Source organism: Amblyomma maculatum, chromosome 9, assembly GCF_055883805.1.
Source record: "Amblyomma maculatum isolate TAMU_Amacu chromosome 9, ASM5588380v1, whole genome shotgun sequence".
NCBI lineage: Eukaryota > Metazoa > Arthropoda > Arachnida > Ixodida > Ixodidae > Amblyomma > Amblyomma maculatum.
Genome location: NC_139352.1, coordinates 123,653,671 through 123,675,398, shown reverse-complemented (window position 1 = coordinate 123,675,398; position 21,728 = coordinate 123,653,671). Strand labels below are relative to the sequence as shown.

The 21,728-nt window shown below is 43.3% G+C and overlaps 1 protein-coding gene across 1 annotated transcript; it reads right to left on the bottom strand.

The window, feature by feature from the left end:
- Positions 1-12,390: 12,390 nt before the first annotated feature.
- On the bottom strand, positions 12,391-12,855 carry LOC146180311 (uncharacterized). The gene has a single exon (XM_084579949.1). The coding sequence runs from the start codon at positions 12,853-12,855 to the stop codon at positions 12,391-12,393; it is 465 nt and encodes a 154-aa protein (XP_084436075.1).
- Positions 12,856-21,728: the final 8,873 nt, after the last annotated feature.

Sequence of the window (21,728 nt, the reverse complement as noted above, 5' to 3'; positions counted from 1 at the left end):
ACGTATTTAACGCTTCTTGCTTGCGAAGGATTCTGCGAAGTTTGGGCATCTTAGTCTCGGACATCCCGTGCTCACAAAGGGAAACCCAGAATTTCTATCCTAACAACAATTAAAGCATAGGCATTTATTGATATAAAACATATTTGTAATCTCTGGAACAAAGTGAAATGCTTCATTTTTATTGACATATGGTTCTTTCTGCGCACTGTACACTTGCTGACAAATATACACGTACGCGCAGTTTTATTTATACATTGTATATGCGGAACAACACAGGACACAAAGTCACGCAACACTCCTCTTATGTATATGTAATAACAAACACAGGCACATGTGGCAGAATTGCATGAAGGAACCTTTACTTACAGTGGCTAAGGTACATCGAGGCCTGTGATTGCACATAAGGTTTTGCCAAAATCACCATCTTTTCAATAAAGAAGCTGACGAAGTTTTTTTTTTTTTTCAAATACACAATATGCACGAGACGCGGCCGGTTCATCGCGAGGAAGCTCGTTGGTAATGCCGCGCTTACGGTGAAACATGCGCCTAATATACAGGGTCTTGAATATTCGGGGGCTGGGATTTAAAAAATTTCTATGCAACATCTACTACCCCATTCGAGCTGAAATAATGTTCACAAAGTAGCAAAATATAGTCTACGTTATCTAATAAGTGATTCAACATCGGTGCTTGCCTAATTTCCGAAATCCAGAAAAAACTGCTCTCGGTGGCGTGCACAATTTTCCCAGAAGAGAGTCTAAAAGCTATTTTGACATGGAGCGTCATCTGTGGTGCAGCGAGGCAAGCGCGCTAACGGCCGGGATGGAGCTTGTCTCACTGCTCGACAGATGACGTACCATGTCAAAGCAGCGTTTCGACTCTTCTGCGAAAATTGTGCACGCCGCTGAGAACAGTTTTTCGCCGATTTCGGAAAATCTAGGCAAGTACCGATGTTGAATCACTTATCACATAACGTAGACGATATATTGCTACGTTGTGAACGTTATTTCAGCTCGAATGGGGTAGTAGATTTTGCATAGGAATTTTTCAAATCCCAGCCCCCAAATATTCAAGGCCCTGTATAAATGCATCCATATGACATATGTGTAGCGCAAAAGGACAATTGAGGGACACAGAAAAGGTACACAACACAGGTGCTGTCTGTAGCGCCCGATTGTGTACACTCTTCGTGCTACACACTGCCATGGAGCACCGTTACCGACTCGCCCAGGTTTCCATCCTTGTGAATATAACTGCATGCTCTAAAAATGTTTTTCGCCAACAAAAGCAGTTGCCATTTACCTTCCGTCATTTCTATCGATGCTTCGTTCCCATTGTACAGAATGCGTACTTACGTAGCATATCAAATAGCGCAGTAATACGTACGCTCCTTGTTCTAGCGGTATCCCCGTTTGCCAAAAAAAAAACAAGTCTTCTCTGTGCACCACCGCTTTCTTTGGCATTTTTCTCTGCAGTTTAGTGAGAGGCACTGGGGAAACAACAATCGGGAACCGCGCTTCACCACTGGCGACACAGTAAAAAAAGAAGGGATACAGGCGAGCACAGAACGCGCGCACAAAACGAGAAAAAAAAAAAAAACCGATGCAATCCTCGCCGAGCAGGTAGAAATGCGGAATGACTCGCATGAGCAAACACTTACACCGTAAATAAACTACTGCACCTTCGTGAAAGCAAAAGACGCGCAGAAGCAGGTTTGACACGCACGCACAACACCAACAGATTGCCGTATTCTGAAGCGAGAAAACTGCGTCGTCTGCTCAGGTGGTACCCTCCTGACAAGCAGCGCCCTCTGCCGCTAACGATTGGCGTTCATTGCAAATAGCGCCATCCTCGCCCATAGGGAAGCGCGGGCGGTCGTCACACTAGCCAGTATATTCTAGGCACTGTAGTCGCACCGCGACTTCCGATGAGGTGCTACGAAGAGTTCATCCATTCTAACATGGATCACGCTCTTCACTCAGGATTGTGTACGGCAAGCATCGCTTGTCACGCACATAGCTGCAGGCGATGCGACGTACTGCACCAGCTCCACCAGCTGGCATCGAGACACGCACATTCACGAGCAGCTTTTGGTTCGCACTAAACTATCACCTCGATCTCTAATGCAAGCGAGCTATCCCTAGCATTTACGCTGCATCGACCTCCGAAGATCGAGCGCCGTCACAAAACACACACCTCGCCGTGCAGAACATTCGGCCGTCTTAAGTATAATGTATATATGCTGTATGTGACATATATATACATCATATGCTCGTTCCTCACATGCAAACAGAGGAAATAGAATGATTCTAGTTAAATCCTTCCTTTAGATTCTACCTCAGAGCCGTAGGTGGCAAAAGACACGCCGAATCTACTATAGAAGCCTGCGCAGTTACAGTGGCGAGCTGCACTCGTCGAGGCGAAGACCCGCGTCACCGCAATACATGCGCGTGCACAACCGGAAAGCCAGAAGCGCGAATGATCCACTTCCCTACAAACAGCAATGTTTTTTGGTATTTAGAGGGAGTCTAGACAAGTACTCAGCCTGCATCTTTTTCTCGTCGTTCAATTTTACGTACATGTAGTTCAAACACCCGCATGCTCGAGGTTAGCGTGACCCGAACGAGCGCGGGAGATATGCATGCGTCGCGGGACTTCGGTACGCGGTAGAAAATGTGCGCTGCACATTTCGTTGCAGATGCTGATTCTTGGAATTGTGCAGAGAGTGTCATGTAAGCGATCGTTGCTACAACCACGCATCCACTGTGGACGTATTAATGATCGAAGAGAGGACGCATCTTCATAATATTGGGCGCGAAATCGATAGCTACCATGTGCTCAGTGGAAAAATTCTGCCTTGACAATTCTCAGTGTTTCAGGTGTGTCAGTAGCTAAAAGTTCGAACAGTTCGCCTTTCAAGTCCGCGGTCAGCGCTGGTCCGGCGGATCGATTTTCCACGCTACACCACTGTCTTGCTAGAAAACCTACCTAGGCGGCGTTTGACATTCAGCTGCATTTTGTGGGCCCCGTAAAGTAAAGCAACGCATTCAGAAACGCACTGTTCAAAAATGTCTTCTCTTTAATAGCCAACAATGCAAACACGGGGGCCAGTTGGTTGATCATACTTCACTTGTCTCTGTCTATCGAGTAGCGCGCTTTCCAACAAACAATTAAAGCAGGTGAATGCTGATAAAACACTTGAGTACTCCAGTCGAAACCAAACACCCGCGCGTCTTTAGAGATCTGTAGAATCGCCTTCACAGTTTTTAAATTTACGCTAGCATTTGGAAAAGGTCACTTAAATTTCCGATCGCTGGGACATTAGACCCGCATGACAGCGCTGTCACATGAATAATTGGACTACACCAGACTGAAAGCTTATAAGCGTTGTGTTGGTTTTTATGATGCATAACCGACTAATACTGCCATGCACCAAGAATAAGGTTTATTGTATCGAAATTATTTTGTGTGCAATGACTAGTATTGATGTGGCTTGTTCAGGAACGTTACGTCATTTTAGGAAACCAAAAATGCAGGGAATTCGGACTAGTGCAGTCTCTCCTAGGATCATGCTGGGATGGAAAGGGATGTTGCAAAATTGTACAAAATGTTTTCCTCTTATTTTCTCGAATCTGGCACAGATATGTAAGTAAGACATGGTTTATTGTTAGTTCATATCCACACTCCTTGCATATTGATTTGTCATCTTTCATAAGTATGAAGCTGTGTGTCAGGTGCGGGTGTGTCTGTTGTGAAGATGACCAGAAATGTACTCCATGGTGTGTTTTTGATGTCTGAATGATTTCCATTCCTTGATGACAGGTTTGAGAAAGTTTAGTTCATTGTTTATTTCAACGTTTAAAAAATCCTGCCATTTCACTCTCAATTTTCTTTGTACGAGCTTCTTGGTATCTTCATGCAGCATATTCACCCTCTGTAGTTTAGCGTTGTGGTAAGGTAACCTTTCTTTTCATCACCTTTCAAGACAGCTGTCCCGCTTTCATAAAGTGTAGGGCTTCTGACGACAGTAACTCCTTGGAAGTCATAATGAGACCCATAATCATGAGCTGTCTAAGGTATGCATATATATGTCCATCGCTCAGTGGAATGGTGTCAGTACGCTGTTAGAACAGGTCTTGTGGTAACAACCATTGTCTGAGGTGGTCTTTTAATGGGCATTGAAGTGCCATGTAACTGCAGGTACCAACAGAACCCTTAATTATGTTATGTGATGATGTCGCTCTTGCATGCATATAGGTATACATTTCAGAATCTGCAGTGCACCACTTGACCATTTGCCACCAATGTTTGTGCAAAAATGTATTTTTCATGCATGTTAACCATCATGATTAACAGACAGACCCTGTGCACAAGCCAAAAGTACCACGAGCCAACTCTGTCATGAGGCCACACGTCATGGCAGGAACTATTAACTCGAGCTTACAAAGTTATATTTTGAAATATGTTCCGGGACGTTTAAGCTTCAAGTAAGAAAGCTTACTCCTAGGCCATGAAGGCATGTTTGTACAGTTTGGTTAACGCGAGGCTTACAGAGGTCTATGCTAGGTTGTCTATCACATAACAGGGCCGCCTACGACCATATACTAATGAGTATGTGTGAGATAACAGAGACATGAATTAAGGGATTAGTGATTAAGTTTGTAGCAAAGGGCATGTAAATGAATGGGAATCCACAGCTAGTGGGATCTCAAGAGCCATTAACGCTGGTGCATCATACCCTTACAGGTGGAGATTAGGTGCCTCCCTAATTTTTTGTCTGCTCAAGGCTTGTCATTTTCTTCATTCTTCCAGGTGAGGAAGATGTCAAAATGATAGCATCGAGAATGCCAGAGATCATCGTTAACAAGGATGCTGATCTGAACAGCGTAAAAAAATATTTCACAAAAGATGGGTGACTAGTAATGCTGGCAACAGTTGAAGCTAAGTGGAAAGGCATCGACAACGCGGAGCAGCAGCAGACATGCCGAAGGACCCGAAGGACGACCGAAGCCGAAGCTGAGTACTTTTCTTTTACCAGTTTTTATATGTAATCGTATAGTGGCGGCAAATTTAGATTATAATTTAGCTTAAGGTCAGAGACAGGGAAGTGAAAACATATAGGACTTAAATTACAGAACAACGCTAGGAAAAAGTATTTAGGCCTAGTCCGGAAAAATTTTCTGAGCAACGCGAATTCTGTCGCAGAGTTGAGGCTATGGGGCGGCCGGCCAGGAAAGCAAAGGGTGGGGATCCTGGGGATCTCGTCCAGTGCGGAACGTGTGAGTGCTGGTGCTTCCTGGACGAGACGGGGTTTGAGAGCATGATGGAAGCTGAGGAGGCCAGCTTGAAATGCAAAATATGCACGGCGGTGGAGAAAGTAGAGGGGGAGCTGATCAAGGAGGTAGAACGGATGAGGAAGGAACTTCAGGAGGAAAGGAAGAGAAGGGCGGAGTTTGAGACAAGAGTCGAGAAGGAGTGGGGCGTCAGGGTGGAGAACCTACAGCGCGAGTTGAGAGAGGTACGCGATAAGGCAAGCAGATTGGAAGATCAGGTGGAAGAGTGGACAAAGAGACAGGCAGAGGGACGGAAAGCACTCCACAAGAATGCAGGCAGTAATGCCACCCTGGACGACGGGGGGGGGGGGGGGGGGGGGGGGCGGACGCGTCACAGGGGGCGCGCAGGGAGAATGTAGCGATCATGGGGGACATGAGCCCCGATGGTAACCGGAGGGAAGAGGGGACACAGGGGTCGAGACAGCAGGGACTGGATACCACTGACAGGGAAGAGACAGGAGCCGGCAGCAAGAGGGTATGGGTGGTAGGGAGCTCTAATGTCACGAGAATTAAAAAGGCAGTATTAAAGACAGTGAAGTTTACTAAGAAAGTACAAGTGGAAAGCAGGCCGGGCGAGTGTTTTGGGCAGGTAGTGGAGAGGACAAGGAATATGCTGTGGGAAAATAGAGAAGGAGACAATCTGGTAGACATCCATGCCGGAGTAAACGACGTGCTAAAGAACAGGGGACAAAACCTAGGCAGGCAGATAAGAACAGGGGTGGCGAAGCTACGGGCTACAGCTGAGAATGTGCACATAGTGCTGTGCACAGTGCCGGCAGTCAAGGGACAGGGCCCGTATGTAGCACACCAAGTACTGAGGGCTAATGAGATGATCTGGGAGGTAGGGAAGGCCCTCAGGTGCGATGTCATGGATGTTAACAGGGTGATACATGGGGATAGGAACTACCTCCCCTTCACGCCTGATGGCATCCATTACACCGCACCAGCGGGATGGCAGCTTGGGCTGCGGATGGGGCGAAGGGCGCTAGCTTTTTTACAGGCGAGCAGATTGCCCCTGCATACCGAGAAGTAGGAGACAAAGATGGAGGGAGGAAGGGCAGGACGAAGGCACGGAGGAGGAAAAAGAAACAACCCGTAAATTTGGCCTTCATTAATATGCAAGAGGGTAGAAGTAGAATTAAATGGGATGAAATTCAGGAGCAGCTGCAAACTGGAAATTTTGAAGTATATGGTGTAGCAGAAACCCACCTTAGAGACAGTGAAGAACCTCCACGCATTGAAGGATACTCATGGCTGGGGTGCAATAGAAAAGGGAAGGACCGAAAAGGAGGTGGCCTGGGGGCGCTAATCAAAGGCCAAGATTGGAAAAGGATAACAGAAAGCTGCAGAGAACATATATGGCTCCAGGGTAGAGTGGGAAACCTAGATACAGTACTAGGGTTTGTTTACCTAAAAACAGGAAATGACTCGAATGAGTAAAATTCAGAACATTTCAGATGTTTAGCTAAAGACAGAGAAATTTGGCCAGAATAAGGAAGTGATAATCATAGGGGATATGAATGCCCATATGGAATTTTTGATGGAGCTACCGATACGACAGGCAAAATGTTAGGAACATTTTGTGAAACCCAGGATCTCACAATAGTTAATTCAGAGATAAAGTGTGAGGGAAAAATAACATGGGAAAGAAATAACTCTCATTCCACAATTGACTATTGTCTGATGTCCCACAAGCTGTATGACAGGTTAGTAGGTATGGAAATTGATGAAGAAGGGGCGAAGAGCTTAGGAAGCGATCACAAAAGAATTAAACTCCAATTTGGCGGGACAGCGGCCGCAACAAAAATGCAGGTATGTGAAAGCAACCAGAAACTCAGTGATATGCAGTTGGAAAAAGGGTCAAAGCGCATTGAGGACATAGTAAACCAACAACCAAATAGAGAATGGACATACGATGACCTAGTAGAAGTATTTAAAAGAGAGCTAAAAAAGGGCAAGATTAGAAGAGGAAAGAGAAAATATAAACCAAAAAGCTGGTGGGATGCTGAAGTTAAAGCAGCCATAACGAGGCGTCAAGAGGCATCCAGAGAGCACAGATTAGCAAAGAAGAGGGGAGCCACACCAAGAGAAGTAGAATCCAAATGGGAGGAGTACCTTGAGAGAAAAAGGGAGGCGTCAACCTTAATCCAAATCAAAATAGGAAAAGCTGGGGTCCAGTGGATGATGGACATAAGTAAAAAAGATAAAAATGCTGCAAAGAGGTTTTGGAACTACATAAGGCTACAAGCAAAAAAGACGGACGGGGTCCAACACTCACTGACCACACAGGAAGGAAAAAGAGTGGAGGGAGAGGAAGCACAGGAATATGTTAGGCGCACAATAGAAACAGCCTTTGCCAGTCTGGAAGTGAATGCCGCAGAAGAAATGGAGAATAATGAGGACCACAGGGACGAGGAGCAAGAATACAAGGAGATGACAGCAAGAGAATGGGAAAGAATAGAACGGAAGGTCCCCTTGGGAACAGCGACAGGACCAGATAGCATACCCATGGGATTGATTACCAGATTAGGACAAAAAAGCAAAGTAAAATTGCGACAGTTGATTGAACAAACAATAAAGGGCGGTCAAGTACCAAAAAATTGGAAATTAAGCAGGATGAGACTAATATACAAAGGCAAGGGAAGCAGAGATAACATAAAGTCCTATCGGCCAATCACAGTTACATCAGTTATATACAGGGTAGCAATGCAGTTAGTAAAAGTAATGATGGAGGAATGGACAGAAGGAGGGAATATCCTCGGAGAACTACAAAATGGTTTCCGCAAGGACAGAAGACTAGAGGATAATTTATTTGTGGTTACCCAGTGTATAGAAACAGCAGCTGCAAGTCAGAGACCATTATGGATAGTGTTTTTAGATATTAAAGGGGCATACGACAGTGTAGATCAGAAAAAACTGTGGGACCAGTTGAAGGAATATGGCCTGAATAAAAACCTGGTTCAGTTCATACAAGAAGTGTATGCAGATAATGAGGCAGTGATAGTATGGGAGACGGAAACAACAAAACCAGCAAAAATAAAAAGGGGGCTTAGGCAAGGGTGCCCACTGTCACCGCTGCTTTTCATGATATACATGAGCCAAATGGAAAGGCGCCTGGAGGAAAGTAATATGGGATTCGATGCAAGCTATATGCAGGGAGGACAGAAAGTAACACAAGTTCTACCAGGATTGATGTACGCGGATGACATTGTACTGCTGGCAGATAAGACGGATGGGTTGCAGGAGCTGCTTAAGATTTGTGGAGAAGAGGGCGAAAAGCTGGGACTGCAATTTAGCAGCAAAAAATCAGGAATAATGGTATTTAATGATGAAAGGGGGGACGTGCTGGAAATACAAGGCACCAAGGTTGAACATGTGGAGAGCTATAAATACCTGGGCATATGGATCAACGAAGGAAAAAAGTTACCTAAAAAAGCATGAAAGAATTACGATAGACAAAGGGAAAAGGAGTTCGGATATTATGAAACACAGGGCCCTCTGGAATTATAACAGGTATGAGGTTGTTAGAGGGTTATAGAAGGGTGTTATGGTACCAGGACTCACTTTTGGAAATGCAGTCCTGTGCATGAAATCAGAAGTACAGTCAGGCCTTGAAATCAGACAGAGAAAGGTAGGTAGATTGGCATTGGGAGCACATGGCAACACACCTAATGAAGGAGTCCAGGGAGATATGGGCTGGGCATCATTTGAGGTTAGAGAGGCAATTAGCAAACTAAAATATGATCAGAGACTAACCGAAATGGAGGAATCAAGGTGGGCACGAAAAATGTACAAGCACCTCTTCATGAAAAGCCTGAATACGAAATGGACTAACAGAACCCGAAAGCTCAGATTTAAGTACCTAGAGTTTGGAGATACACCGCAGCAAAACAGCAGCATTGAAAAGCGGGTAAAGGAGGCAGAAAGGAAAATGTGGGAGGAAAGAATGCAAGGAAAATCAGCATTGGGTATGTATAGAACTCGAAAACAGGATATAAAGAAAGAAAGTTTATTCGACAACTCACGAGGGAGCTCATTGCTGTTTGAGGCTAGGACAGGGGCCCTCAGAACAAAAACGTACAGGAAAAAATTTCAGGAAGTAGATATATTATGCGTGGCGTGCGGAACTGAGGAGGAAACAACGGAACATGTTGTTCTAAGGTGCCAAAAACTTCGTCCTGCCCTTCCCGCGGTAAAAGCAGTAAAAGCGGCAGATCTGGAGAGAGCGCTGGGATTTGCTGGGGAAGATGGACGAATGGATGAGGAACGCGTTCTGATAACAAAAGAGAGGTTAGAGGATTGGTGGAAAAAGTCAAGAGAATAAAGAGAGGAAAAAAAGGGAGGGGGGCAGATACGGGCGAATTAGAAGCTAAAAATGGGGAAGAGATAAATATATTTCTTTTAATTTTTTGGCTAGGCGGCGCAAGCTGCTGTCCGATACAAAGGGCAGAGCCACTATCATCCATCCATCATCCATCCATCCGGCATGAAATTGAAATGCAACAAATGCAGATATGTTGCGAGACGACCAGCTGGGGCTTGTGTTTTTCTTTTTTTTTTTTTTCTTTTTTTTTTTTGTGAGAATTAAGTGCAGTCTAAGCATAGATGCAACCTTGCCCATTAACAATTTGAGTGCAGTAAGTGTTCAGATGTTCATTGTTTCCATGCAAATAGTATGAGAAATTTCTTCCTAGAGGATGTTTACTGACATGTGAATATAATGTGGAATAAAACTTTTTTTTTTTTGCTATTTACTTTTTCTTGTATACATTAGTTCTGTGAAGGAAATGTAATGGCGTGCATTTGATTACTTGACCCCGTTGTACTGGCTCGGTAGTTAAAGTGCTTGGCTGCTAAACCCATGGATGCAGATTTGATTCCAGCCACAGCAGAGGCATTTCAATAAAGGCAAAACAATAGGCTGCCATGCACTGTGTGGTGTCAGTGCATGTAAAATAACCCCACTTGGTCGAAATTACACAGGAGCCCTCAACTGTTGCGTCCCTGATAGTTGTTTTAGGATGATAAACCAGATATTATATATCACTCTGATTAAAATGCTATTCATGGTCAGTTAATCACACACAAAATGACCAAATTTTTCTGCAATGGACAGCAGCTGTAGTACAATTTTATTTTAGTCCACGGAGAATATCACACTGGCTCCACATAGCTTTCTGTAGACCTTTGATATGTGTCACAATCACACAACCGATTATGTATTTATCTATGGGCACCTGTGCATGCATGGAGGGGACCATTACTTTCCATTTGTCAACTGAAATGCATGATCCACATTATTCTTGTAATTAAACTGCCTGCTATTTGAACTGTCCAGCATTGATGCAAGTTTCAAAGAACTGCAATTAGCAAATTAATCCAAGCAGGAAACCATGCCAAGAACTGCTTCGGTTTCATCTTTAACAACTGTTTGAGAACTAAAATTAGCCACATGTTGCAAAACATAGATGAGAGGTTACAAAATCTAAAAAACAACACATCCTACCTGTGGCATGTAGGGTTTCACATCCTAAAGTGACATATGTAGCTATGAAGAATACTGTAGTGGAGAGCTCCAGACTAATTTGACTGCCCGGGGTTGTATGATATGCAGGGCATCTGGTTTAGACATGCTCTTTTTTATTTATTATATACACCACGAAATGGTTGTCTTCATTCTTCATTCAGCTTTTCCTAGCCGGCACATCTAATACTTCTGGCTTGAATGAATCTTCCTCAGCAGCTCTTCATTTTTGCAGATGTGGTACTGTTCACATGTCATGTGCACATGTCAGCAACATTGCTTTAAGTGTTGTCGCTTGAAGCTGCGTCTTCTCTGCAGACCATAACTTGTTCATAATAGAAAACACTCTCTCCACTGGTGCATTTGTACCGGGTAAGCACATGCAGTACTCAACAATTGCCCTCATGTTCTCGCAAGGCACATCGTTTGTCTCGAAGTGCTGAAGCACCTCCATCCAACGTTCCCCAACTGGTTTCTTCTGCCTCTTCCATTCATCTAGTTTTTCAGGTGTGACGTAACGTGAAATGTTGCATGCTTCGTCAAATAAATAATTCTCGTCGAGGTGGACGTCATTGAACTCTGAAGTAATGAGCAGCTGACTCCTCTGCACATCATCCCAAAGTGGTGCTGACTCCAGAGAGGCCCATGAGAAACAGCTAACCTCATCAAATTGTGTGCACCATCACTCGAGGTATGACAGGTCTGGTAGAACCTTTTCGCCCCAACTACTACCGATCCTCTTTAAACTTCTCCTGATTCCTCAAGTGCTGTTATTCTAGAACGCACACTTAAGGGCAAAAATGTCTGCTTAAGTCTGTCTTCAACTTTGGTCTGCAGTTGTTTCAGAGCTTTGTGGATTTCCATGGCAGTCTTGAAACATGGCCGCTTGGCTATGTATTTCCTTCCTCCATGGCTATGCAGAAAGAATAGCCAGAGCTCTCCACAAGGATTTTCAAAAAATGTCTTAATCAAAGAGGGGCATTTTTCTGCCGACAAAAAGAACGACTTTAAAGCCGGGAAAAGCTTGAGCACTCTCTCAACAGCTGACATTATTGCCAACCACCTTGTTTTGCTGTAGCCCAGAAGCCGCTGGTACTCAACAGACTCGAAGTCACAAAACTCCTTGAATGCTCCACCCGCACTGTGTAAATATAAAAGTATGAATAGAGTTTGACAATCACGGCTTCAATGTCAAGCGGCAGACAATCGGCAGCAGTCTGGATGGTGTTTCGCACAATATGTGCTGCACAGCCAATCCCAATGATATTTTGAGGTAAAGAATTTCGCATTCTTGAGAACACATTGTTTTTCCCATTCCGCTCGGCATCGCCGAAGTTGCAGTTTGTCGCTAAAAGCAACCAGCTTTGATGCGATGTTGTTGACTTCCAGTGCTTTTAGGATGTACTGGCTCACCATGTCGAGGTCTCACCTGGCAAGGTGTCGATCTCCAGCAGCTTCGTTTGCACACCAGCAGCAGAGGTGAAGTAGCGGATCATTATTGGAAATATTTTCAAATTTTTATGGTTCAACGCATCACAGAAAACAGATGAATTTTAGTTCAGCCTTCAACTCTTTCACGGCAGAATGAGCAAGTACGTTCAAGGCAATCGCTTCGGCTTTTGTGCGTGCGCAGGCAAACCTCTTGTCGAAAAGCTTCTGAAGAAGTTTTGATGTGCAATCCATCAAACGAAAGCTTTGGTTGTGGGCGATCATATGATACGCAAACACGCCTTCGGAAGCAGCGAGCTTCAGCTCCTTGTCACCAGCACGTCCTTGTCTGAAAAACTTCGTTAGGGTGCTGGAAGACGCAGCAGCTGATATATTTCGCTTGTGCTTCTCGGTGCCTATATGTTTTAAAATGTCAGAACGTCCACTGTGGGCGATGGAACAGTCTGCCCCACATTTTTCGCAGCGGACATCGTGCTCTGACTTCGTCTTTTTCAAGAACGGAAACTCTTTACCTAGTTCGCCACTGAACTTGCACTTCCTTTTAGGCATTGCGGTTGGCGCAATAAAGAAGCAACACTTCACCAAAAAACAAAAGTAAGCATGCTGCGAACGTTCTGGACTTGGCCAACAAAACATGGAGGAAGGAAACAACTCCTTCCTCCATGCAACGAAAGTCTCTCTGGCTAGATCTTCTAGTACACTGTAGCTGTACCGTATGGTCCCAAGAAAAGTCGTTCTGGGGACAGTATGGCTTGTTCATTCATGATTGCGGTAATTTCGGCTGGTTCGGTACATCCATGGCGAAGCGGGTGTCGCGAGTGTAGCCAAAGCGGGACAGAACGCCTTCCCACAAGTATGCTGGTGGGACAGCAGGACCACACCCGCAAAAGCGGGACATGTCCCACCTAAATCGGGATGTATGGTCGCACTCGGAACATCGGCGATCATAAATGGACACGCCGATGTCTGGGTTTGGTTTTGCGCTGGGTTTGCCTGGGTTGCAAGGCGCTGGGTTTGCCGGTCATTTCACGACCGTTCGACCCTGCTTCTGCTGTCTTTTTCTTTTTTTCCTTTTTTATAGCGGTTGTCTTGTTCTGGCAATGACAGTGCTGTAGGAAAGAAGGAAGGAATCTGGGACGGAATTTGGAGGGAAGATGAAAGAATAGGTGGGCTTTGCGTCTGGAGAACAAGTTGTTTTGTTCACTAGCTTTACTTAGTTTTTGCATGGCAAGGAAACTAGAAAGTAATTTAAAAGTAATTGAATTATTCAATATAGGTAACTGTAATGTAATTTCATTACCTTTTGGGAGAAGTAATGAGTAATGTAATTTAATTACTTTTCTGTGATTTTCAGCAAAGTAATTAGTAATGTAGTTTAATTCCTTTTGAAAAGTAATTTTGCCATGTATGCCCTCAACCCCACCTGCAACAGTTGACGGCGCCGCCGGAGACAGCGCGGCCGCTGACAAAGCATTGCTTAAAGCAACTGCGGCGACGACGAGAAGGCTCGCCGAATGGTGCAGTGCAGTTCGCCAACTGTGATGAAGCTTGGGCCGGGTGTGGGGGTGTGTGTGTGGTGAGGGTAAGCGCGGTCGTGGGGTGTGTCCAGGTTAAAGTGCTGCGTGTGACCGTCTTAGTTGATGTCTCTTTCGACAATTGTGTGTGTGTGTATGTGTGTGTGTGTGTTTGTGTTTTTTTGTTATTAGCTGGGACACCAATCCGGTGTCCACCCGTTACAAAGGGACTAGCTAACACTATAATCATCATAGATAAACCTAGACGAAGTTAGGGATCATAAAGTAATCCATGGAATATTCCTAACCAAACTTAACCGGGCAGCCAAAACCAACAAGAAACTCACATTATACGACAAAGGTAACTATCGAGATTTCAATGAAGAACTAACAAGGTTTTGGGAATTTCTATCTGTTGATTTTTATGTGCGATCTGTAGAGCAAAACTGGTCATTGTTTAAATCTAAAGTGCATGCTAAGCAATACCTATATTCCAACCATAAGCGTAGTTCCTCCCGTTGGTTTAATTCTACACTTAGGCAAATGCCGGACAAATGTATATAAAACCTCGTTCTTTCTACTGACGATCAATGAGTGGAACCGACTGCCAGCTGGCATCACTGAGTGCTGCACGGAAAATTTATTTCGGGCTTTTTTATCGGATGTGTGACGTAGCGCCCAGTTGTCTTGCGTGTGTTTCCTTCATCACTTTGTTTTTGAGTGTTTTCATCACTTTGTTCGTCGCGCAGTTGCCCCCTTTAGATGCATGTTTCTCATTCTGTATTATCATTTGTGTCGCATTATTTTCTTCATTTTTATGTATTTTTATTGTACTACTGGCGTTTCTAGCAATGTTATTTGTCATCTCCCCCCCCTGCAATAATGCCTTCGGGCGCTGCAGGAATCTGTGATAACTGTAATAAATAAATTAAAAACAAGAAAGAATCGACAATTTCGTGCAGCCAAACACACCAACAGTCCACAAGGAAGGAGGGTTGAAATCTGGGTCAGTTGGTACATAGTCAGAGAATAAAAACCAGCCAAGGGACGAGGACGAAGAAAGACGATGTACACACGGAAGCTTCCGTGTGTACATCGTCTTTCTTCGTCCTCGTCCCTTGGCTGGTTTTTATTCTCAGTCCACAAGCATGGCAGAAATACATACCAAGATACATCTAAACTATATAACTGAGAGGTTACTAAATCTAAACGCTCTTTTTATGAATCCACCCTGCCTAACTTACTTCGCACTAATCCAAAGCAATTCTGGAATGCAATTAATCTCAAAGATAACGATAAGCCTTTATCATTAATGGATAAGGATAGGCCTGTCCCCAATGACAAGGTAGCGGAAATACTCAATCTAACCTTTTCCTCCGTTTTCACAAGAGAGCCAGACGATAACCTTCCACTTGTTTCCTTGTATAATCATCACATCATGCCAGATATCACATTTGCATCCCATGGAATCTTGAAACTAATCGAATCTTTAAAATTGACGTCATCAGCTGGCATCGACAGCATCAATACTAAAGTGCTCAAAAAAACAAAGGAAATCACCAGTATTACTTTGTCCCATATTTTTCAGCAGTCATTGTCATCCGGTATCATCCTTCATGATCGGAAAGTGGGTAAGATTGTTCCAGTTCCTAAGCCAGGTTCTACTAACTACCGGCCCATATCACTAACCAGCGTCAAAATCATGGAACACATTATTTACTCGCATATCACAAGTTTTCTTACATCTGTCAAGTTCTTTCACCCTAACCAGCACGCATTTCAAAAAGGACTTTCATGCGAAACCCAACTCTCACTATTTCTTCACGATATAAGTATTAACGTAGACCTTAACATACCGGTTGACGCCCTCTTCATCGACTTCGAGAAGGCTTTTGACAAAGTCCCTCACAAACGGCTACTACTGAAACTTTTGCAACTAAACCTTAACCTGCTTGTCCTCAACTGGATTCAGGATTTTCTCACTATCCGTCAGCAATTTGTAGAGGCCAACTATACAACTTCTGCGCTATCTAACATACTCTCTGGTGTGCCACAAGGCACAGTCCTCGGCCCTCTCCTTTTCTTAATTTACATCAATGACATCAATGCACCCTGGTTCTTACTGACCTAATAATATTTCATCAAAAATTCGCTTATTTGCTGACGATTGTGATTTACCGTTCTATTAACAGCTCTGCAGATAACAATATTCTTCAGTCCGATTTACAAATTTTGGAAAAGTGATGTCGATGGCTTATGGTCTTAAACACTAACAAAACTGCGCTTGTTTCTTTCCACAGATGACAAAATGACCCTACCCCAAATTATCTTCTGAACGGTTCCAGTGTCTCATCCCTCAACTGCATTAAATATCTTGGTGTTGATATCTCGGGTACCCTTAATTGGTCCACACAAATTGTGCGCATAATTAACGATGCTAATAGAACTCTCGGCTATCTTCGTCGTAATTTACGCTTGGCTTCACCAGCGGTTAAATCACTGGCTTATAAAACATTAATTCGGCCAAAATTAGAGTATGCATCTGCCATCAGGGACTCCGCTCAACTTAACCTAACTAAATCCATTGAACTTGCTCAAAACCGCGCCGTTCGATTCATCTACTCAAATTACTTGTACTCCACCAGTGTTACTTGTCTAAAAAATAATGCATGCCTACCTAACCTCCAGCAACGCCGTATTGTTGCAAGACTTTGTTTGTACTATAAAATGTTTCACAATTTTCCTTATAACTGTCCTATTCAGCCTGCTATTCACTGCTATTCAGCCTGCACAAGCCACCATAAGGCCGTTTACTCTCCACCTGCTTGCACCGTCACCCATCTTCACTCCTTTGTTCAAACAGCTCGTGACTGGAACAATCTTCCCACAAGTGCCATCCTTCATACAAGCCCAGACCATTTCAAGAAAGCCATAGAGACATTGTTTTATTAACACCAGGTTGTTTGCCCACTCCTCATGTAAAGCCCTCACCCAAGGGCCCTCGAGGTATCTGAAATAAATAAATAAATAAATTTTGATTGCAATTGCACGTGCGACCACTGCTTCCGTGTCCCGATTGCTGAAAAGCTTGCAGCTGTGATGTGTGCACAAGCATAGAAAGTTGGTTGGTTTCTTCTAGACATTCTCTCAGTGCACAAAAACACACGGACGAAGATAGAAGAGAACTAGAACTCACATTTCAACTGTGTACACATATACTTGCCTGTTGCGTTCAATTGCCACAGTGTAAGAATTTATTATTGCACCCTGGTTCTTACTGACGTACGTGCATAGCAGTGCCGGTCGAGTGTGGTCTAGTTAGAGGTTAGGATATAGGAATTCAGTACCCCCCCCCTCCCCCCCCCCCCTCACACACACACACGGTGTCCCAGTTAAATGCCACCAATGTTTAAAAAGGTGATACATCCAATATAGCATAGTGAAACGTTCTTCGGGATGTTGACAGTTACCTGGCCTTCTCTGGAGTATTTTTTTTTTATTCACCAAAGTTAATGTAATATGAATTGTAAAAAATCCTGAGCTCGCAGCTAAAGCCAGATAACTTTAGGAAATTTTTTACATAGGTCAAAAATGCTTCAGCCCAAGTAACCTTTTCAGTTTTCACAGGTTGGTGTAGTCAATGTTTAAAATAATTTAGGCTCATTGAGCAAAACCATATTTATGCAATACATTCCAAACCTCACAAAAGGTGAATTTTTCACGATATGCAGGCCTGAATTGGGAATTAAGGCCTTTGAGCTGAAAATATTTGAGATGGTTCATTATACATATCAATGTTACAGCTTTTAATGTACAAGATTTTAAGCAAGTATATTTTATTTGACGGGAGAAATTATTTCTTGAAGTACATACCAGCCATAGTGCCATGCACTGCTAAACTGCGACTTCCCTGCAGAACAATAAAGTGTAGTGTATAGTACCATATAGTTCACATATGTGCCCTCATAATTGGTCTGAACTGAATAAATTGTGACGAACTAGGAATGTGATTAACCGAATCGAATTTTGAAGGCAGTTTGCTAATCCTCTTCATGTTACTTCTGGCTCAGGCTAATGCAACCCCTTATGATTTAAGCCCATAACTGCAAGCTTGCACTTGTTGCTACACTTCCCAGTCTGCTGCAGACGTCCAATGCACTTTATGTGTGAAGTCCTGAATAGTTTTGATTCTACCAATAAATTATAGTTTCCCTCAATATAGCACAATTTCAAGGAGATATACTTTTCGTCCTTTATTTTGATGGACCCCTGTCAGAAAGATACTTCTTTTTTCACTCCAAGCAGATCTTGTTTCGTTAAGTACTTTAGTAGAAGTAGAGCGATTTGGGCGAGTTGAGATTGATCCATCATATTTTTTTCACACGTGCGTTAAGTAGTCTGCCAAGGCGAATAAAATTTTAGTTGAGAGTCAGCGCTCGTCCTTGTCGTCCTTCCTTAGAGTCCCCACTTTTTTTCATGCTGTTTGATATGATGAAGTCATTTAGTATTGCTCATTGAAATGTGAACATACTGAATGCACAAAACAATTTAAAGCAGTGCAAAGGCAGCTTAATTTCTCTGCAGCCTTCTTTATCTGTCAACTCATGGCTTGTACAAACAGGTTTCAGACTGAATATGCAAACCATAACATTAGAGGGTGACATGTAGGTGTTCTACAGCGAAGTAACAGCTCTGCAAAGCTGCCAAGGCTAATAATAATTTAATTAATTTGGTATTACAGGAAAGGCAAGGCGCAGTATCTGTCACACTTGTGCTGTGGACACCTAAACAGCACCTGAAGGGAAGGGAGGAAGGTGGGAGCGAAAGCGGAGAGAAAGGGGTGCCATAGTGGAGGGCTCCGGAGTAATTTCGACCACCTGGGGATCTTTAACGTGCACTGACATCGCACAACACACGGATGCCTCTCCGTTTTGCCTCCACCAAAATGCAGCCACCGGCGGTCGGGATTGAACCTGGGTACTCCGGTACAGTAGTCGGGCGTCTTACCACTGCAGCACTGTGGTGGGGCTGTAATTAGAATAATAATTTCTCCTCTACAAAAAAATTTACCTACATAAAGTCATCCAGAATATAAGCAAGACATTGATGTAGTATATGCTCAGCCATTTCAAGTGTTTTTATATTGAAGGCTTTAGTTTCTAACACAGGCCTGAATATCACAAAGACAGTTTTTGCAGAGTTTGAAACTTGTTATTTTAAAACCGCTTTGTTCAACAACTTTAAAATTAACTGCAGCAGCCAGTGAAAGTGTAAAATACTTCTTTCGGTTGGAACATCGGTAAGGTTAATGTAAAACATTTCCTTAAATGCCTCATTTTTTTTTAGTATTTAGTGGCCCAAGAAAACACAATAAGTTCTTGTACTGTTCAATTCATCAAGTGACATGAAAGAACAAAGCAAGTTGAATATTCTAAAATAATTTCCTTCGTGCATCTTGTAGCATTCGCGATTTAAGAATTGTTATCTGAAACCAACTTTTACTGTTTTCTCGCGAAAATTCAAATAGCGTTTATGTCAACAAAAAGTTTTCCTGAAAAAAATACTTCGAAGAAAGGCCCTCTACACACTTAAAAATATGCCAGTTCTGGGGCCTGGGATGTTTCACAAACGGTCCTTACAAAAACTTCTCAAACTTCCTTGATTCTTGCCTCTCTGTTCCACATCAGGGCAATGTGCAAAGTCAGGCTCATGGTCTGACACGTGATGAAAGCATCACATGAGGCTTTTTGATGAAAATTATCATTTATATATAATGTAAACCTGCTTTGTATGTCCTGCTCCATCTCAAAGCCTTTGGGCGAGTAGAGTTTATTTTGACTACTCCATGAGCATGATTGGTTAGAATGCCATTTCCACAGTCTCTTTCATACATCACCTGTATCCGGCATTTGTAGTTAGAAACGAGGGGAGGGGGTTGCTGGCTGGAAAATTATAGCAAGTTGCTTTGCAGCTGTCATTTATGAGCGGTCATACAGTACAAAAAGAAGCCTTGGGATTTTTGCAGCACCACATCTTAGGAGTATGCCTAAACCCTTCTGCACAAAATCTTATATGTCTTAGGAGCATACAGAATATTCACAATTGCAATGGCCATCCTGCATGCGTAGAATTTATTCTATCACATGGTTTTAATGATTTTTGAAATTTGTCATTAAGTTAACCGGAGAAAATAAGGTAAGTGAGATGCAGGGTGCATTGATGCATGCACTTCTTTTTTGAGCAAAACTTATCAGCTCTGCTGCGGCACACAATACTAATTTTTGACTCGGCTATAATTTTGGCCATAATTTTAATTACAGGCAGTTTGTGGTCCGTCATGGTGAAGAAAAATGTTTGCCAAATACAGTTTATGTCATCCTTTCAATCTATGAAAATGTATGTGCAGATCCTCTGTGTTCTGAAAGGTCACCTTTCAGTATAAGAATTGTTTCTTTTTTCCATTTTTTTCCTTCTGTTGTTGCTGATGTCTAGCACAAGACCATGCATATTCTTGTTGTAACGCTAGTCGATGTTAGCAGCCCACCCGCCTGGTCTCATTGAGACTGCACTATGTACAAAATAAACAAATAAATAAATTTATTTGCAAGACCAGATGGCTGTGTGCTCGAGTAAGAGCATTTACACTGTTCGTGAACACTTGCTAAGAAGTGGGCTAAGCTTTCACTGCAAAATATCTCTCACATCTTAAAGCGAGTGACCACTCTAAGTTTGAAAACGATTTCTAACCTGGTTGTTGTGAGGAACTGTCCTCTGAACGAGTGGCCACAAACATTTTTTTAGACGACTCATTAACAACGGAGCTACAGCCATGAAAATTAATTCACAGGTCAATGCTTCCCTCCCTCCCTTCTGTCTCCGAAGAGTATCTCTCTCCTGCCTGGTAGACTAGCCTCCGCAAGTGAAATTTGCCCTTTCTCTCCAATTTTAGCGGAAGCATGCAACTTGGTGAAGTATGTCACATGTCAGCAACATGGTCCCACTTTTTCAAGTAATTTTTTTCTTGCTCTTTACTATCCGAGCATTTGTGGGATGTAGGCGAAGGTGAAGGAGGACTCCCAGGTGAACATTTGCTCAAAAGTCGAGAAGGGAGTTTTTGGCAGCATGCTCGTTTGCCTCATTAGGTTTGTTCAGCTTCCTTCGGCCGATTTAGATTCCCTTTCTTAGAAAATCAAGCCAGTGCAGATATGCGTGTTTCTGAACGTTTGTTTACTTATGCGTGTTTGGGTCTTTTCTGCGTTCATGGTTGTGCGAATCTATGAGCTGCATGGCAGACAGAACATCCTGAAGCTAGCATGGAATAGGATAGGAAGCTTTCTTTTTGTGTGGCTGTGTGCGCGCACGCAAAAACGAAAGGCATAAGGGAAAAACGTGTGTGAGCTGGGCAGGCAATGTGATATGCTTAATTTGTTAGACCAATGGATAGCGTCCTTGTTCGTACGTGATATCCATGGCTCAACGAGCCACCGTAGAGAATGAGGAGGTTGATAAAGCATGAGAAAGCTTTGATTTGTATTTCTGCTGCTTTCTGGCTCATGCACTGCTATATAGCCCATATTTTGCAGACTACCTGTGGTACCTGATCGAAGCACTGCTTGTTTAAAATGTTCAGACCCTGGTCAGTGGTCCTTCAAGACTCACTGTGCGTGCAAGGAACTGTCAAGTCACCAGTGTCATAGCTACACTCAGTGACCATCTAAAATGTGTGAACTCTTTCCACAGTGTACTGTTTGGATCTGCTAAGCCTAAGTGGGAGGTAAAGACAGGCACTCAGTTTGCTTCTTCTCATTGATGTGAAGTCCTTCCATTCTCAGCCACCACTGGAAGCACACTCACTGCTTTGAATGAATATCATCAGCAAGAAATACCACCATGCTAAGAAACTTTCTG